Genomic DNA, 21275 nt, shown 5'->3' on the forward strand with positions numbered 1-21275 from the left:
TAAAGGAGCAAAATCAACTAGAAAAAAAGACTTCAGTTGAACCTTAAATCCTAAAGCTTAAATACATATATCTAAATTCAAAATTATCTTATGTTAAAATAATAACAATAATAAATGTGTAATAAAAATGAGTAATTACTATTCAATACATTTCACATATATACATAATGGTAAAGTTAAAAGAAGCATATAGACCTCCCTCAATCTACACAGTATACATGCTCCTGCAAAGTTGGTAATGAAGTAAATTTCCGAGCTGAATAAAATTATAAATTAGGCATCTTTTTTTTTTTTCTGGACAAAAATGAGCTAAGTTTAGTCTGAAAATAAATGGCTTAAGATAGTGGTCAAATCTATGAATGTTGAATTTTGTATAGATAGAAGGGATTTCTTAATCTTGCAGAGCAATTCAATTCCACTCAACAAATGACAAGGGTCTACTAGGTACTGTGGGTATTAAAAATTGACCAAGAGATAGCTTCTTATAAAACAGTAGAAAATATAAAACAAAGCTCAAACAAAATGTGTTAAGAGCTTTTTGAGTGGAGAGAGGGTGACAATTAACAGAAGACATCAGAAGAAGTGTCATGAAGCAGCTAGTATGTGGATGCACCACAGAGAACTGTTAAAACTTTTGCCCATCTGAAAGAAGTGAACATCATTTTAGGGAGTGGTTCTGAAACCTTAGGATTCAGAAGAATCTCATGTGTCTGTTGGTTGGGGGTTGCTGCATCATTCTTTATCAGTTAGCTATTGCTACAACAATGATGTTTAACAAAACACATCAAGATGTAGTGGCTTAAAACAGCCACCTCTTACTGTCTCTCATGATTTTGCTGGGCAGTTCTGCTGATCTGAGCCAGGCTCAGCTGATCTCAGCTGAGATCACTTCTATATTGGGGGTCATCTGCGGGGTTAGCTGGGGGCTGGTTGGATTAGGGTGGTCTCAGCTGGTAAACTCAGTCTTACTTCCTGTGGTTCCCCAGTCCTCCCTTAGGCTACCCTGGGCTTTTTCTCCAGGCTGAGGTAGGGTGAAGCTGAATGGCTCTTCAGATCTAGGCACCGAAGTGATACACAGGCACATTTGCATCCTCTGGGCTAGAGCAAGTTTCAAGCCAGCCATTCAGGAAACAAGGAAATAGACTCCACCTTTCTATGGGATGAACTGCAAGGTCACATTGTAAGGGCATGAGTAGAGAGTGGGAAGAATAGGGGTCATATTTGTAATTAGTCTACCATAATAGGCTTCTTCATTTTGGCTGAAATAGGGAGTAGGTGGAATGAAGCTATCTGGTGATGCAGGCCAGGGTTAACCTGACGTTTATTTCAAATTCAGGCAGTAGTGAGCAAACACTGAAGGGTTTTGAGCAGGGAAGAAACGTGTTCAGAAGTCTGGCTTTAAGAAAAAGCTTGTGTGATTATGGGTGAATGGAAGCAGGCAACAGGAGAAAGGATATCTTTTTTAATCATGTAGGTGGAAGTTAATAAATTGTCAAATCAATGTGGTGGTAATGGGCACGGAATCAAGGGGAAAAGTAAGAAAGTTCCTTAATAGGGACTGAACTGATAAAACCACTGATAACAGGCTTGATGGGCTGGTAGCATCTCCTTTATGTTCCTTTCCTTTTATACCAACCTCAAATATTCAACACATCCAATAAGAATTCCAATCCAGAGTGCCCAGAAATTACTGTCAATTGTTATATGATAATATGGCATTTAATATCTAGTGGGACATATAATGATACAGTAGAGATGTGGGACCAAGATCCAGTGCTTTGATCTACCATTTTAATGGAGCTCAGCTTTCTTATCACATCCCAGACTGGAAGTTTTTCAAAGATTGAGGCTTTAGTTCATTTAGTAGTTTTTTCTCCCCCTGATGATTCCATACTTCTATAGATACCTAATTTAAAATTTGTAAAACATTTATTTAAAATGAGATGAGGTTGCACAACTACATTATTTTCAATTTTATTTAAATCAAATAAAGCTGTGACTGATGTTAAGAACTGGCATAGAAACCACATGAATTTTGAGATAAAAATTTAAAGACGAAATCCTAGTACCTAATTATCTTATCCTGAAATAATTAAGTGTAAAAGATATACATTTTAAACAGTCACACACATGTAGACATTACACAATGCACATAATGAAGTCATAAAACATTTTATACCGCTTTATTATAAATAATTGGAAACAATATTTCATTTTTCAAACCCAGATAACAAAATAGTAAATATCATGCTTTTGTTTTTTTTTTCATTATTTCATTTTATTTTTGTAATATGAGTTGGGAAGTACTATTTCTTATCAAAAGACTGGTAACAAAAATCTGTAGGAACACAAAAGAACAAAAAAACTCACTTTCATTCACTTAAAGGAAAACAATCGAGAAGGTTTTTAGAGGGAGAGGCTAAATGGTGCTACGAAGGAGTCACCAAGAACAGAAAGACTGTGTATTATCAGCAAATATCACTTGTAAGGCAAAATGGGGTTGTACACAAATCCAAAAACTTATGTTTTTGGTGGTATATTTTAACATTTTCTTAAAAATGGAATAGCTTTATTCTCTCAAATGGAGGAAATCTCTATTGTTGCTTTAAAAAAACTTATTTTTCTAAGAAAGGATATCTAATATATATTTCAGTTTTCATATAGTAACTCACATTTTGACAAAAACGCTTCACTACTGTAACCTTGCACACTTAGAGGCAGAAAGCACTTTTTGACAAAACACTGTAGCAACTTCAAATTGCCACAAAAAACTGTACCCCCAAATTCACTTAAAATAGATTATTTCATAGGAATATTTTCACTAAGAGAGTTATAGTAGCTAGCAGTCAGAACTTTTTAGGTGACTATGATGGATTTTCTTTTCGTGTATTTTCTTTATGTTTAATACAGGGTTTTGACAGTTTTCTCCACTAAATAATTTTTTAAAAATCAGAAATTGCCTATGAAAACAGAGATTGAGAGAGAAAAATGTGAAGAAATAATGTATTTCATAAAATAGTGTAGTAGATTTCTCTGAAAACTTGTGTTTATTTGCATCAATGAAGGACAATGTTGTATATTCCAGATTAAACAGCTATTAGGTTTACCATGGAAATAAACATGCTATGTACAATGATATTTATAATTCTTCTTTTATTTTTATAGACTTCAAAGTGTATCTCTCATAGAAACTGGAACAGGGTGAATCTGGAAAGCATGTTTCAGTTAATTAGCAAAAATTAAATTAGCATGAAATAACAGAATGAAGAACTGAAATCATTATTTTAAAAGTAATGTAATGAAGTTACACTTAAGTGTACACACGCAGAAAGATATTGTAAAATGAACCATTCCAGCTTCCTTGCTTTTACTCCAACTTAATATACTTGAAAATACTGTTTTCATGTATAATATCAAAGGAAATATTAAATGCATGTATATTATTTTAAAAGCTTGATGGTATATTTCACATTCTTTAAACTTTACTCACGCTATAAATATATTTATATATCAGTCACTCAGTTTTTAAAGTAAATGAAAACTGTCACATGGGGGGATAATTTTTTATCTCATATGTCCATACTTGATTATGTCCTTTTTTCCTGAAAACTGTATCAAAAACCAGAGTAAGTGGAGCATGTTTCTACCTCACACTATTATTCTTTATGTACTACAATTCATTATGGTTTACCAAAATGGAATTTACATTTGAAGATGGGTTAACTGAAATCAATTAGTAAGTATGATTAAAGAGTTAGGCTTCTGGAATCCATTAACACTTAACCAACTTAGAGGGCAATGCTTATTCTTCCTAAACTTTTATTAAAATTGTGCAACAGTATAAACTGATTTTTAGTAGGTTTGCATAGAAATAACACCATTTCACTGGTGTGATACATTTTTTCCAAAGGATTATGGCAGGCCTGTTTCTATTCTTCATGTATATTCTTCTTTTTTTGTTGTTCATTTCCTCCTCCTCCTCCTTCTTCTCAGTTTTTACATGAAATAAACCATATTTGTCATCTGGCTACCATAGTTCTAAAATAAGATCCAGTAGTAGTTTGAAGCACAGTGAACTGAACAGTTTCTTCCCTTTTTAAAACATGATAGTGAGTGGCATTCTCCATAGTCAAGCCATATGAACATGGTTAACCCCATCAGGAGACTCTTGTGAACTCAAAAGGCTCCAAATCCATAGTTAAGAACCTTGGTGACTTCACATAACTGCCACTAGTGGCTGGAAGGGAGACACTATCGTTTGCTTCAGAAGTTTTCAAGCAGTTTCTTGTCTGGTAGCTTCTTCAGATTCTCTGTTGCTTTTATTACTGCTTCTGACATTATGCCTTCAAAAGTCCAAAGGTCGAATCATCATTGTTGTGGAACGTAAGGAGTAACTGGGCCCTTTGAAGTAGTGCCACTTTATCCCGTTCAGTTTTCCGTGGTTTTGTCCAGCAGTATAGAACATTCCATTTAGATTGGAGGGGCCACAAGCATCAAACCACCAGCCTGAAAAATGAGTTAATAATGAAAGAGAAAAGAAGAAGAAACAGTTAAAAGTAAATTGAACATGTGGAAATTAATGGCACTAACCATGGTGGACTTTATACTTTGTACGATCATTTGCAAATAGGAGGCATTCAATAAAAAGCTTCTTGGTGGTGGAAATGTCTTAAATGACATCCGATTTAGGCAATGTATGAACAGAGAGGAATGCTGCCATGGAAATCAAGTTTCAGCGTCACTCCATTGGGACTCATTTCCCACTGTAATGATGGAAAGCTTCTGGGATTCAAGATAAGATCGAATTCAAACCTAGATTTATATGTAGGGCAAGTAAAATGCAGATACCCTTGGGCATTCCACCTTAAGCCTGTTGTAGGAATAGAACAATTATTAGTGAAGAAGTTCAGAAGCTTAGAAAACTGACATCTAAATAGAGTGAAAGAAATGTTTTCCATCTACTTCATAATTTTGCCAAGAACTGGTCCACAATTGCTTCTGAAATTAACTGGATACTGGGCAATGACTATGATGCACAAATTGAACTTGAATTACTGTGCTCTCCCTATATTTTATAGCAATATGGGAAGTGTTCATCAATAGTAGCCATATAGGTTCCTTTAGAGCAGTATTTTTTCCTGTGACTGTTCAAGTTCTTTCAAAGCCTAGTAAAAAGAAAAACAACTTGATGAGTAACATGGAGACACTACGCTTGCATAGCTCTCTGTAAGGATAACTTAGTATTTTATTTTTTAATGAATTAAGTTTCTTAGATTTTTAGATAAAACATACTACTTTTTCTCTGTCTCCTGAAGTAACACTACTGAAATCTTTAGGGAGAGATTTATGCCAGAGACATTCTGGCATATTTTTATTTGGATATAGTTGACCTCTCTTTGATTACAGAGTTATACCTAAGGGACTAATAGCTAAAGAAAGAGAAAGCTATACAACTGATGTTTAACTGTAACATGAGCATCATTTTGCAGAAACTAGAAAAAAAACGGAGAAAAGCTAGTTCTCACTTTTCAGTTTTGGAAGGTGAAAACAGTAAGGTTATGTTTATAAAGTCATACGAGGAGCGCAGCAAGCTGTATTAATTACCAACTTATATTGGAGAACAGTAAGGTATGTACAGTAAGGTATGTCTTGATGAATTGGGAGACTGTCTTCAATGCCGTTTTACCAACTGTATGCAAACAACATAGATGTTAATGCAGTCAAAACATGCCCTCAGAAAGGTTCTTGTTTGGCAAGGAAAGATGAACCATAAATTCTATATTTTTTAAAAGATTTTATTTATTTATTTGGGAGAGAGTGAGTGAGAGAGAGAGATAGAGAGACAGAGCACAAGCCAACAAGCCAGGGGAGGGGCAGAGGGAGAGGGAGAAGCAGACTCCCTGCTGAGCCCGATGCGGGGCTCCATCCCAGGACCCTGGGATCATGACCTGAGCTGAAGGCAGACGCTTAACCAACTGAACCAACCAGGCGTCCCTCCACATTTTTTTCTTAAGATTAATTCCTTTAAATTCTTTTTGATAAGTATAACTAGTAAAAATGTTATTTATATTACAAAAAGCATTCTGATATTAGGGAATTTATTCACCCTAATGAGCCTTTCATAGTCTTTCAAATATCCACCATGGTCTCTGAAGGAAGTGCAGCTACTTCATCATTAGGAACTACTACAAATTGTAGAATGATCCTCCAAGTTACATTAGGCGTTCAAGATAAAAGTGTGTGTTTTTGTTTGGTTTAGAGAAAGTCACAAAGTTCTGGAAGACTGTGGGAAGGCAGAGGTCTGCTGCCAAAAGCAGCCTGGCAATAAAGGGCACAGGCTGAAGGATACATTCATGGGGAAATTTTCGATGAGGTTAGCAAAGAGACAAGAAACAGTAGGGGCATGTGAGAGAATCCGATAAATTGATCTTGTGTATGTTTTCTAATGAGTAAAGTGGGGTAATGTTTGTGGTATGGGGAAAGGCATTTTGGAGAAAGAAGACCATACAGCTGGGTCAGAGTTAACAAGAGAAATAGGAGCCTCAAGCTGAGAAAGTCTGAAGATTAAATTACATAGTCTTTTGTTCATAATCCTAAGAACAATGGTATGGCATGGTCTATCTCCAGGCCCATCTCCTGTACTTAGTGCTGCACCTAACAGAGTTTGCTTAACAAATGACTGGGGAGTGACTACAGGCTTATTGACAGATCGACTTCTTTTGACTGTTTCTCTGTGTAAAGTCTCAATGGTCTGAAGTAGTTCAGTTTACTAAAAAGTTCTATATGATAGACACCCCAATATATAACATTCATGCTTATTGTGTTCATTCTTTCTTTCTTTATCCTTTCAATATGTAATTATTGTGACTGTTGTTACATAATACTCAATAAGACAGACCTGGGTCCTCCCTTCATGGAACTTACTCGAATGTGAGAGACAGACATAAAGTAAGCAAATAAGTAAAATACTTACAAATCACGATTAAAAAAAAGAAAAGAATCAAGGAGCTATGAAGGAGGATAAGAGGGGACCTACCTGACTTTTCACATTCACAGAAGAAACTGATATTCATTGAGTGCTGAAGGATGAGAGGGAGGCAGCAGTGTGAAGATGGGGAAAGACGCTTTTAAGCAGAGTCTAGCACCTGCCCATACCATGAGGAAGAAAGAGAGCTTGACATGCTTAGAAACTAAAAGAACATCAGGGTAGCTGGCACATCGTGAACAAGGGGGAAACTCTCAGGAAATGAAGGTAAAGAGTAGGCAGTCTTGGTGCAAAGCTGAACAATGTTCACAGAAAACTTTAGAGTTTATCCGGTCTACTTGTCCATCATCAGATGAATAAGCAAGACATTCTCTAGGAATAGGAACCAAGGGGAACAAGATCTATCAGGGTGAATATTAATTAAATATTATTTAGAGCCCTCATTCCATAACTATGGTCTGCCAAAGCCATCCTGAGCATCTGTGGCAGCATAACAAGGGGAAAAAATCAATTAAGAGTCATTTCAACAAATATTAACCGAGATACAGAGGTTGGAGTTGAATAAAACAGAATTCCTGGCTTCAAGGAGTGTACAGTTTTGTGTAGGAGAGAGAGAGACAATAAACTGTTTCAAAATGAGATGATGGTTGTGAAACAGAGATGAACAAAATCTATGGAAATAGGCAGAAAGTCCTGTCAGTGGGTCTGCAAGGTTTACTTATTTACCACCTGAGCTGTGTCCTGAAGACTGATGTGAGTTCATTGAACAGAAAGAAATTCTGAACACAGTTTGTACTCTGAAAGAGTAGGAGAAAGTGTCTGCCAGCAGCCTGCTTTGGCTGGACTGCCACTAGGTAAGGGGCTGGAGAACATAGGGCTAGCAAAATAAACAGGAGGGAGAACACAGAGGTTTTTTTTTTTATGTTTAGAAATTTTCTTGTGGGCAATGGAGAGCCTGCAGTGCACCAGACAAGGAATTAGAAAACCTAGACTTTGATGCTGACTGCACCAATAATCAAGACATCCTAAGCAGCAATAATTATTGTTATAATATTTGATACTTATAAAATAGTTAATATGCATCAGGAATTGTGTTACAATATTTATATGCATCCTCTCACTTCTTCCCCCAAACAATCTTAGTTGATGTGGCAGGTACTGTAATAAAGACACTGATGCTCAGGGAGTAAGGAGATTTTCCAAGGTCACACAGTCATTTGATTCCTCATTCTTATGATGTGGTTTATATTGTCTGATCAGCCATTTTCACAGCCTGGTTGTATAGATCAAATAAAATGACACACTGACTATTCAGACCAGTAAAATCTGAAATAAGTGCTTAGTGTAAGTTATTAGGAAATGGGATGGAAGATTTAGGGTGGGAACAACAAGGATTCGATTTTGGGGGGGGCACCATAATGATTTAATAATGAAGACCAGATTGTCAGTGTGAATATTTCTCCTTATTTGCTTGGCAGGGTTTAATTAGAGAAATACAACAATAATTTGGACCCAAATAAGTACAGTCATACAATGTTTTCATTGTAAAGACAATGGCACTTAAGTACCTAATATGATTGGAACAACTGTCTTCAATGATTTGTTCTGACATCATGTGGAAATCAAAGACCTTAATGTGTTTGACTATCTTACACGCACACTATGGACAATCACAGAACACCTGATGATAACAAAGACTATGAATTAAGACGGCACAACACAAAATGAAAGGGCGATTATTTCTCATGACAATTTTTGTCGTAGTGTTCTTTATAAAATACTCCAAACTTCAAGGTAGCAAAAACAGTTATTTGTATGCAAGCAGGTATTCCGTTTCCTCTGACACATGCAGTAAAACAACAAAGGAATTTCTACTTTCTACTTTTCTTTGAAAAAAAAAAAAAAGCATGGCCAGCTCTTTTAAACATAAATCCTGAAAAGACAAGGTTTTAAAATATATTTATAGAAAGCAAGCAAAACTATAGCAGGGTCCTGGTTACTCATATGGACTCCTTGGCATTCATAGATAATCCTATGTGCTCACGGGTAATCAGTACATACATAAGTTTGCAAGCAATGGAGGTGTTCTTCTTGAACACACAGAGAGTATGCCTGGGGTTGCAGCTTCTCTCTGATAAGATACCAAATAGCTGAAGATATTATACATCCTCTACAATCTTGAGGAAATATTAAACTCTGTACTTTGTTCTGTGTGTGCCTACGAATAACAAACGAGCCACATGCTAAAGAAGTTAATCTAGGAAAGGCATTTTAACCATAAAAGAACTCAGCGATGCAAGCAAAGGATGGAAGAAACCAGCAGCTTCCATCTGTTGTTGGGACAACTGATAAAATGTCTCAAATGTTTTAAGATTGGCAACTGCTAAGATGTATGTTGCCAAGCATTTTTCTTCATAACCTGTAACCTCATGTATATTTTAATAAGAAATCTGAGATGCATGTTTCTAATTCATTTACACTTAACTCATTAAAATTTAGTTTTGTACTAACTATCCCGGGCTACCCAGGCCTTTAAAAGTCATTCCAGTCTTTTATCTTTGAAGCAGAAAACTCACATTTTACCACCAATAAATAAAACTTTGCCCAGAAAGTAGGAATTTGATTCTAAACTTTGTACTCAGGAAGTTCAAATTTATTTGAAAATCAGGAAACCTAACTCTCAAATTCTTCTAATCCTAAACAAAATGTCCTTCAACACTTCCTTTCTAAGGTAAAAAGTACAGCAAAACAAAAAGATATATCTGTTTTTATGGATTTCTTTAATTTTCTAAGGCATGTATTCTAATCAGCAATGTGCAAAACAACTTGCACAGAAAATTTGCTTCTTTTCTTGCTAAGAATGAGGCTGAACAAAACTGATTGGTGCCACTGTTATCAGTGGGATCATTATGAAAAATTACCTCCTGAGTTCACATGTACAAAGTTGGCCAAATCCATAGCTAGCCTCAAGGAGCAGCTGCAAGGGAGGCGAAAGACCTTTCTTAGAGGTCTGCACTCCCTCTGTCATCTCATACTATATCCCCTTCAGGCCAAGGACTTGGCTTTTTTTTTCCTTTCTCTTCTCTTTGTTCCAAAGACGAAAAAGTTGTTGATCCTGGCCAGGAATCTTGAATTCACTGAAAACCTTTAGGTATTCTCTTACTGTCTCTTCCCTCCCTTGCACTGCATTTCACTTTGAACATTAAAGTGAGGAAATCCTTGCGAATGTGTGCTGCAAACAGTAAAACAGAGCTCACTGGTGTCTTTGAATGCTGTTCCTTTTATCAGAGGCAGTAGATAAAGTGGATAAAGTGATGGCTTCTCTGGAGGTTGTGTTCAAATCTTACCTGATGCTAATTCTGGGAACTTTGGCAAATTATCTAACTTTTCTGTATCTCAATTCTTGCCAACAGCATTATTGTGGTGCTGAATTCAAAGGGTCTTTAGAAGTGTCATGTAAGTTATTAAATATAAATCATTTAGGATAATGCAAAAATGCCCGTGCATACGACTGCAATAAATATTTGCCGTAATATTAGAGTAAAATACCACACAATTAAGTGATTATTTCTCAGCCATTGTCAATTATTAACCTTTGGGGGCAGCCTTGTACTACAGGCCTATCAGTTCTGGTTCACTCTTTTTTTCCAAATTTACCTTTTGAAAGACATTTTCTGATACTCTTTGCTCTTTTTCCAATAAGTGAAAATGTTCTTCAGAAAATAGGAATATAATCCTAACCTTTGTACTTAGCATGTTCATATTTGTTTGGAAGTCAGGAACCTAACGCTCAAATTTTTCCAATTCTGGAGTTTAGTCTTCTGGGGTTTAGTTATTCTTAAAATTTAGTCCCAATCCTCATATTCATCATACTGTGTCATGTGTGTGCTTGCAAATATATATATTCATACAACAGTCACATTCATACTCACACTGATTTACTTCAGTGGTCTTCTCACTGGTATCTTTTGTGATTTTGCAATCCTTTCAGGGTCTGTGATAAAACAGTCAGTCATGCAACCAGTATTTATTGAGCACATGCTATGTGCCAGGCACCATGCTTGGGCACTGAGGATATAGTAGTAGAGAGCACAAAGTCCTTGCAACATACATTTTTGAGGAATAGGCTTATGGATTATGTACTAAAAGTAATTGCTTTGAAATAAAGTAATGCAATGTATATTTCTGTGGTCAACCTTAAATTACCCATATGGATCTTTTCTCTCAACATTTTTGCCTTAAAACCTGGGGAATGTGAGTTATCGGACAATGTTTAGTATGTCCTTCTTGGATTATTAAAAACTCTAAGATGATCATATTTTCCCAAAGATTCTGTCACTCAGCATCATTCACTAGTTGGAGAAGCTGCTAAGTTCTTTCATTTTCTTTGTCTTCTTCAAGATTCTATAGCAGGCCATATCAACCCTCTTCTGCAAGCATTTATCAACTCTCTGCTGTTAGCATCTGGTAAGTTGTAGGGTGTACTAAGAAATTTATGTGTATGGCTTTATCCTGTCTTTTAGGGCTGAACTGAGAAATATCCTTTGTTAGCTTTAGCAAAGTCTTGTCTGTCGGCTGACATAGTTTATGCGTGGGAAAAGAGATCGAAGTTTCTACCACAACAGATTCTTTCTGCAGAAGGTTAGGTCACATTTTTACATAGCTTTTATATTATACACTAAATGTGGAAATTGTGTTGAAAGAAAAGTAAGGTAAGGAAAGGAATGTAAAATAATACCATGTTTTGTTTTGTTTTGCCAGCAACCTTTAGTAATTGTAGTTTCTAACAGACTTTTAGAAATACTTATTTGAAGAATGCTAATTTAGTACCAAAGACCATGTTTTCTTTGAATGTAACATTCACTTTGAATGTGAGAATCTAAAAGTTGTTCATTGTCAGTATTATGGAGTCAGAGGTTTTTTGCATGTTTGTTTTAATAGACAATAAACCCATATTAACAAAAGCATGCATTGAATGAGATTGCGTTTTCATTTTCTTAATGTTAAATAGTAGATAAAACTTTTATGTTTAAAAGAAACTGATTCCTTTCTTTGGGCTCAGGAGGGCATAATAGGAACTGTCCTACAGGATTAAAAATACTTCCTATAATCATCTCTTAAGTTTGTCCCTCCCACTACTGAAGTATACAGATTTTTCATAATATCCTTCATATAGGGGGAAACCTAAGGAGAAAACTTACAAATTTTCCTAAGGTCAGTGGCATCACAGAGCAAAGACATTTCTGGCTTATAAATCTGTGCTGACAAATTACCTCTATTCAATGATTAATTAAAGGGCAGTTGTATAGAAGATGTATGTGGCAATTTTGACCTTGAAATACATGCTTTGGTCTCAGAAGAAATATATAAGAAAACATGAAAATTATTCAATATTTAAATTGGATGGAAAAACTGCTGGCTTTCTGGTAAGGTAGGAATAAGTACATATACTTCTGAGAAAGGAAATATATATATAAAACGTTGTACCTATTTCTATTGATGCAAATGTGCTTTCTCAGCCCCTATACCTTCTTTCCACTCTACAATGTACTATGAATTACATCTCATGCAATGAAAAATAATATTACTTGTTTTCCCCTACTTTAGCCACAATAAGTACACAGAAAACAGAATCACAGAACCAGAAGAAAATGTGACATTCTTATCTAGACCTACAACTTCAGGAACATGCGTAAGTAAACTCTTTTAGATAAAATAGCTTTATATGCACAATCCTCCCTAGCAGCATTTGATCCCTGGAGACTCCTAAAGTCACTTCCCCATCCTCCAATAACCCCATCACATGTTATATTTTGTCTCCAAAACTGGCTATGATATGAAATTATGTTATTTATTTTTTACTCTTTTGTTGATGGTCTCCCTCAATAGATGCAAGTTCCATTCTGTCTTGCTCATTTCTCTAAGAATAGTTGATGCTTAACAGTTACTTATTAAAAATATGTTACATTGATAGAAGGAAGTTAAGGAATTAGGATATTAGGTAAGAAGAAAGAAAGATCAAAATAATATTTTGACCTTATGCCTAGCTGAAATACCTTCTGCTTTCAATTAAGCTCATCTCCTGTTGTTCAGTCTTTGACAGATAAGGGTGGCAACAATACCACATTCTCCAGCCAAAATTCCCCCAGGTACTTGGGCAAAACTATTTAGGACAGTTAGCAGGCACTCAATCTTACTTTACCCTTAGCTTCTTTGAGAAGAAACAAAGGAAAAAATATATATAAATAAACAAGATAAAACAAAGCTTTAATTGATGATGACAGAAAACTGTGAATTATTAGTTTCAAAGAGTATGAAATCTTATTGCTTAAAAGAAACTACTTTAAATAGGCAGTAAGTTCAAATGCAAATTAAAAAAAAAGAAAGGAAAAATCATTAGATGAAGAAAATGGTTCTAAGGGAAAATATGACAGAATAGTATTGGTGGTGGGGAGTAGCTAAGTAGGATATAAGTTCCAGGCAATACTCAAGTTACCTGGACTGTCACTGACATTCATCCTTATGTTCTCCAGTTCTCAGCTATCTAAATTCCACATTTTAGCTTTGCAGAGTGAACAGATTTGCAAGGCCTGGATTCTTTCAAAAGGATATTTGATAGGGTAATGGCGTTTATTACAAAAACACATTGACTTAGAGTATTCCAGCCCAAGCAATAAGTGGAAATTTTCTCTCCCCAACATATGTATTTATTGGTGAATAAGAAGCAGGTCCAAAAATGATTATGGATGAAAGAACATGACAAAGTTCAATCATTTGAAGCAGAAATAAAATCATAAATCTGAACAATGAAGTTTTCTCATCAACAACCAAGAGGTTGTTGCTTTGCTTTGTTCTATATTTTATTATGACAGAAATATGAACATATTGGAATGCTCTTCTAAGGCAACATTTGAAAGATTTTACTGTTGGTCTTTCATGCATTGCATTTATTTGGTAAGAAAAATTATCTGTAAAAATAGATGTGGAGAAACTGAAGCATATTTCAATATTAAAATGAGCAAGAAACTAAACGATCAAAATCCTTTTGTCTCTGTATAAATTTGCTGACAATCCCATTTTTGGGATCAGGGAGGTAATGAGAAGAAGAATTTTCTTTCAGGAAAAAAGTTTAAAACCTAACCTATGGGTACCATTTTTGGAAAACATTCTAAATTTCTAACAACTGTGTTGCGGAGAGGGGGTCATAAAGTTACATATAGAGGACTTTTACCTATTTGATGAGGTTGTATGTGATGTCAAAATACCATTTTTAAGTATAGGGAGAAGGATATGATAGAAGAAGAATCATAACAGATTGGCTTTGATAAGGCTAGGGCTGGTCTCATGTTGAAAAGATATTGATGTAAGTATGGTGGTCAATGGGAAGTGATGTGGTGGTGGTAAAAATGGAGGACATGGGGATGGGGATGAAGGTGGAAAGATTTCTTCAAAGTCACCTCTCCATATTCTTCCATGCTCTGTTAACTGACGAGAAAATGTCGACCTAATGATACCTTTCATTGGCTTCAAAATTTGAAAGTGATTTCAAGGGTTACAAGATGGTTACTCATTCATTCATGCACCATATTTTTAATTGAGTTCCTATGTGCTGCATCTACTGGGCTAGATGTTAAATACAAAATGGTGAGCATTAATTTGCTTTTATTTTCCTTATGTACAAAGTGGAGATTAGAGTTTCTCTCCCTGCTTATCTCACAGAACTGGTTTGGAGCTCGAGTAAGACAGTACAACCTGTGCAATAACATATAAAAATACATAATAATAATGGTAGTAATATCATATTTTGGGAAGGAAAATACTCAATTTCGAGATTTTTTTCCTTACTGCCATGAAAACATGTTCTGTTGTAGATTAATACAGAAGGAGAATCAGAACAGGGGCAGGGAGTGATTGCTATTCCATTAAGAGAGGGAAAAAACTCTGAAACTGTGAGAGCAGAAACACTGGAAAGAAAGTTACCTTTACAATTTTGTTTGGTGCCAACTCCTTCCTTGCCAGAGCCTATAACGTACTTGAGCTACACTGCTTGCCACTGGGTTTTAGCTTAGTGTTTCTCAAACCCCAGTTAGTCGTGTATCAACTTCACAGATTTTTCCTATTATCCATTTATAACTTTATTAATATTTAATTCATATTTTTCTTTAAATCAGTAATGTGTTATATATCAAATATTGCGAATACTTTAAAAATGCAAAGATTACATAATTCCTTTAAAGAAGAAACCAGTACCACTTGCTATAATAAAAGGTAAATATAAAACCCAATAAAATTAAAATAAAATCACTTTATTTAATTCTAGGTAGGTTCCATTGTCTAACCAAGGCCCTGAGCCTGAGGCCAAAGAGTTTTGCTCCTTCTTCACTATGAAGGTTATTGAGTGATTATTGAGTAAGTGCTGAAGAAGTGTTACAGATATGCTAGCACCAAACAGAATTTCTCTTTGACACAATCAGAAAGCTGGAAATATACTAAAAAGTTCAAAAAGGATTAACTTTCTTACTCAGTGATACAATATTATTTAATGGAATTTCTTATATTAGCTCAAATGTCTTACAGAAGTCAATACCATATAATGCAAAGCCCTAGTGTAGCTGGTCTTTGGATCTAACTGTATCTAACTATACCTCTATTCTTCTTATTCCATTTCAACAGAATGACCAATGAACTCTACTACACAGTTGCAAAACACTTTGTACGGAGGATTCCCCCTCCACCCTGAGGCTGAATTCCCAAATAGTTGTTCATTCCACAATAGGTATCATTATGATTATTTAGAAGACAGAATAACTGGCACTTCAAGAAGCTAAAGAATGTATTCAGAATTAAGCCTAGCGGGCACCTTTTATAGACACTGTGGGGGGAGGCAAACTTATAAATATGCTAGCAACATCTTGCACAAGAACACATGGTAGATTAGTGGGCAGAACAAAATGATCTCTAGGGACTTGCTCTTAAGTTTCCTGACCAGAAGATCACAGTCCTTTCTCACAGATAAGAAACTTCAAGCCTCAAACCAATGAAACATAACTTAGAGAATGGCCCCATAGGACTTACCTCCTGTTAGCATGAGGGCACATTTGCACATACAGTTGTCATTATCTGCATCTTTAGTGCTGAAATCAGCACCATGTAAGATCAGGCTGCTCTGTTTTCCTGCTGTCCCAGTGTGACCCTTTAAATACAACCTGAAGTTTAAAAAAAAAATGAAAAGATAAGCCATTTAACAGAATAACAGAACCCAGAAGACCAGTTTGTTGAATGTTTGCCTTTTTCATCATTTTCTCCCTTCTTTGTACTCAGCCCTTCTAACAAACTAGTATAAGACCCAAGCTAGAAAGAAAGAAAGAAAGAAAGAAAGAAAGAAAGAAAGAAAGAAAGAAAGAAAGAAAGAAAGAAAGAAAGAAAGAAAAAGAAAGAAAGAAAAAAAGAAGGAAGGAAGAAGGAAGGAAGGAGGAAGAAAGAAAGAAAGAAAAAGAAAGAAAAAGAAAGAAAAGAAAAGACAAGATTAAATCACAGTAAAATTATCTATGGTTTGTATGCTTGGTGTTTATTTCACAATGCATATTCAAACTCATATGGTCCTCTGATAGTGCATGATCTACAAAAGGAAAATGGGTTTATTTTATTACCACAGGTATTAATCTCCAAAGAAAAAATGTCTTGTAGAGTGTCATTACAGCTTATAATTATGTTAATATTGAACAGTAATGATGTGATAAACATTATTCTTAATAGCAATACTAATAATAATTCTCATTGATTGAGGACTTGCTCCATGCCAAACACTCTGCTAAATGCTTTCCAGTTATTATTTAATTTAATTTTATATTAAATTTGTGATCTAGGCATCAATATACTAATTTTTTATGCTAAGATTTAGAGAAGATAAATAAGCTGGAATTTGGCTGTGTTTGACTTTAAAATCCAAGTTCTTAATCATTATACATTCTCTGAACAAATATTTGTTGAGCACATACTATATAACAGAAATTGTTCTAAGTACTTAAGCTATATCAGACGAAGGGCCATGCCCATAAGGAGCTTACATTCTAGTAGTATCCCTAAAATTGAGTTCAAAATGCCAACTGTTCTACCTCAAATATGGCATTCTTCAAAGAACCTAACCTACTTTACTCTCTAGAAACATTTCTTATATAAAATTTACATTAACCTAGATCAGGGGCTCTCCAACAGTTGCACATGTAGATAATGATCTGGTTATTTGTGGAAAAGGCCTTTTCACTAGGCATAGGAATTTATATTCTCAATTAGTATCTCATATTACTCTTTACAGATTGAAGAATTCTGGTCTAGAATTTAAAAACTAGTGGACAAATCACAATCGATGCCTAATGTAGTTCACTGATGTCTGGTCATTTCCTACTGATCCTATACTTTGTTTCCATATCCATCTGGGTACTTTGAACAAATGCAAACTTGCTCAGGTCCTTCAGTGGTTCCTTGGGGGTCCAAGGTCCAAGTTATTTAGAATAACCAAACTAAGGTTGTCAGAAGTGTCACTTTGATATTCAAGGTCTTCTCTGGTTGAGACTCTACCTTTCTTTCTAATTCTACCTAATATGGTTCATCTGTTCTCATTGATCAAAATCATCTAGCAATATTCCTTTCATATCCATGTATATTACCACTTCTGTACCTGAGTCTTATTTATGAATCTTATCCACCCACAAAATAGTTAATATCTTTGTGTGAGGGAGACACTACTAGGACCTGGGCCAGCTCTGAACAAATTTTACATTATTATAAAATAGAAATAATATAGGTCAATTAATATTTGGATTTTTATTTTTTCACGTATATATTTGACTTGTGTTTGTACCTAAGTATATGTAAAGGTCCCCCTATTATTTTGTGAAGTTGATATTAGTTTTAGCAAATAACAGTACTATTGTATGCTTGTGTCAATACATTTTACAGATATTCTGCAGAGATTTTTTTAGTCAGAACAAAATATACAATTAAGCCCTACTCAGGTTTTATTGTTTTCAATGATTAATAGAACCTGTGGTTAACAGTAAGTTGAAGGCAGCTTCTAAAGCTAAATTATCATACACAAGCTTGTATTTTAAAACTCTGAGAGGCAGGCTAAAAGTCACTGGTGATAGAGAATTGTCGAATTTTTGAAGCATGGATTTACATTTCAGGTTGCAGGCAGCCTACGGGTGGGTGGGTTTCATCAGGGGAAAGAAAGATGAGAGGTCACCAATGGGAGCTTGGACAAGTTACCTGGGTGAATTTACAACCTTCCAGATTTGATCACTTTCTCAGCCTTTCAGAGATAGACACACAATCACAAAGCTAAGGGAGGCTTTTTGTAAGTTCTCCATTTACAGTCAAAACTGGGACATTGTGGGGTCCAGGTTCATGGTCTTCTTAGAGAGAGTTTCACACAGAAAGCCAAGTTATAATTGGAAAGTTGCTTGTTTGGTGAACACAGAATCAGTTGGGGGAAGAAGATGAATGATTCAAAAATTAAATAGCTGTGACTCTGCAGGCTTGAAATCTGCTCCACCGACACCGGCTGAGTTTACCCCACAGGTACTCTTGGATGAGCCATGCTAATTCCATCTCTGATTCTTGGCTTCTCTATGATTTGTGATGACTTTCCTTCTTTTTTTCAAAAGGTAAGTCAATACCATTATCCCTATAAGTAGCTTTAAGCTCACTGATGGGAACAGAGATTCCAGAACACAATGTTTTCTACACCTTCATTTTCAGGTAATTCAGCACAAATGTTCAGTTGATATTATGGAAGTGACTGCTATGTGCTGGATATATTTCATACTGTTATCCTTTCACAAGAGGGTTATATTTTAAGACTTATAGTTTATAATGGTTTCTTTTTGGAATGCCCAATTATAAATTTAGGCAGTAGAGAAAAGCAAAAAGAAGAAAATAAAAAGCAACCCAAATCTCATCTCTGAATATAACTATTCTTGATGTCATGGTTATATGCATTTGGTCTTGTCCTTGTTTTTCCCCCTCCAAATTGAAAATATTATTTATTTTAAATATATATATATATATATATATATATATATATAATGTAATATATATATAAATGTAATATCTGATCATATTGTTACAAAAATTTTGAACAATGCACATAAAGTTGCCCACAGACCTATCTCATCTATCTCTTTAGAAGTAATCACTTATATTAGTTTTGCATCTTTCAAAACAGTTTGTCTTCATGTATAAATACAAATGAAAATAAAATCATACTCTACAGATTTCTTTATACCATGCTTTCCATACATAATTGTATGACCATTTTTTTCATGCCATTTCTTATTCTTCTCCAACATCAATTGGAAGCTATTGTATGACTATCCCCAAAATTGTTACAAGTTTAAGGGTGCCTTCATATATCTCCCAAGTATGTATGGAAGCATGTAGAAAGAAGTGTAGCATACACATCAACAATGTCTTTTCCTGACCTTTACCTCTACAGACTTCATTATTGCTCTATGTTAGAGTCTGTAAGTAAAAAGAGACATTTTTCCAGATCCTTTTAATCAACATTAGAAGGTAAGTCTTCTAGTTCTGGCAGCTCTTCTCTGGATTATTACAGAAGCCTAACAACTAGTCTCACTGCCTTGAGTCTTGCTCCTTCCCCCTTGCCCTAAAATCCATGCTCCAAGTGGCTCATTCAGAAACCTGTATCTCATTATTCCTCTACTCTAGTTAAAATCCCTCAGCTGTTCTTCCAACACATGAGAGATAAAGTCCAAATTCCTTATTGTGGTTTACAAGGACTTTGAAGATCTTGCACTCCTCTACTTTTCCCACACCACCCAACCCCCCCACACCTCTCATCGCTTATTTCCTGTCCATGTATATAATACTCCAGGCTTATCAATTACTTGTTCCCTCAAAGCAACACACTCTCATTTCTCTGTATATCTGCATGTGCTGTCCCCATTCCTAGAAGGCCCATTGTGCAATATGTACATATATTAAACCACTGTGTTGTAAACCTAAAACTAATATAATGTTATATGTTAATTATATCTCAATGAAAAAGAGAAAAGTAGAAAAGACCAATATTTAGAGGATTTTCACTATACAAGACTGAGTAGAACTTGTAATTTACATACAGTAGTATTCATTTACCCTGAGTCTATATCCTTAGTGTGTCACAGGGGAGCTGATTATGCTCTTCTAGGGAAGAGGCATCCATGGACACTCATTTTCTTACACTGGGAAATAGAGATGGTGCATAAGAAATAATTTTTCTCACCACTATTTTAAGAAATTTATAAATGAGGACAACTATGCTTCTGTGGAATCCCACAAGGATTTTGGGAGCAACTGTGTAGTCAAGGATAGGTCATCTGAACAGTTAAGGGGCTCATTCTTTCTTAGCAGCTATTTAGCTAGTAGAGAGGAGCAATTATTGACCCAAAGCCAACAATTTTAGCTGGTTATTTGATAAAGGCAAACTAAGAGCTGGCCATTCACTAATGCCAAGTATTTTTTCTAATTAGATAAGATTTATTTGAATTGAGGCTCAAATGGAATATTTAGGTGGTTCTTTTAAATTTAACAGTGGTTCTGGCTAATTTCTAATGTCTTTATTTTAATTAATTATCTATGGCTTTCTCCATTCTGCTAATGGAACTTCACTTTACAAAAGAAAAGTCGATATACAGAAGGGTGAAAGTTGGCCTTGCATCTGAATATGGTGAAAGAAAATTTAAAGTGTGAGTCATTAGGGAGAATATGCCCATAAAATAACACCATGGGAATCCTGGACATCTATTTCTTTTGTTCAGCCAGTACAGATGTGGCTTGCATGAAGGATGATGTGTTAGGAGATAAAAAACAAACAAACAAACAAACAAACAAATACATTATTCCAGAGTAAAGCATTTGGCTTAGGGACAGAAATATGGAAGATTTAAAAAAAGAAAAAAAGAAAAAAAACCCCAAATAAGACAAAAACTCCAAAGAAGATGTGATCAAAAAGGCAGCGACAAAGTAAAATCATGGTATTCATCCTTTTAAACCCATTTTTCCTAATTAATGAGGATAAAAACCCCACATTTCTTACATGATTTGGTCACTGGCTATAAAGAATGTCAGCCATTATGATTTTTTCAATTAGCATCTTTAGGAAAAATGAAACAGATAAGTGCATGTTGAAATTGGTCATGATTCCCTAGTCATCCTCAATGAAAATACAGTTATGCCTTTTCTTTCATTTAAAGAAATTCATATAACCAGAAAGCCTAAATCATTATTT

The 21275-nt window shown here is 35.1% G+C and overlaps 1 protein-coding gene across 4 annotated transcripts in view; it reads right to left on the minus strand.

Moving 5' to 3' along the window:
- Positions 1-1958: 1958 nt before the first annotated feature.
- The window catches only part of ANGPT1 (angiopoietin 1), a 252989-nt gene continuing 233672 nt past the window's right edge, over positions 1959-21275 (minus strand). For 3 of the 4 annotated variants that reach the window (XM_073893095.1, XM_073893096.1, XM_073893097.1), the window contains 2 exons: positions 16061-16191; positions 1959-4506 (listed from right to left, as the gene is read on the minus strand). In XM_073893095.1, coding sequence (XP_073749196.1) covers positions 4346-4506; positions 16061-16191 — 292 coding nt within the window. In that variant the 3' untranslated portion in view covers positions 1959-4345. The remainder of the gene's footprint in view (positions 4507-16060; positions 16192-21275) is intronic. The other variant, XM_025871000.2, reaches the window with a different exon arrangement.

This window comes from Callorhinus ursinus, unplaced genomic scaffold (genome assembly GCF_003265705.2).
Source record: "Callorhinus ursinus isolate GAN/ISIS: 27379988/994484 unplaced genomic scaffold, GSC_fseal_2.0 scaffold5, whole genome shotgun sequence".
In the NCBI taxonomy this organism is placed as follows: Eukaryota; Metazoa; Chordata; class Mammalia; order Carnivora; family Otariidae; genus Callorhinus; species Callorhinus ursinus.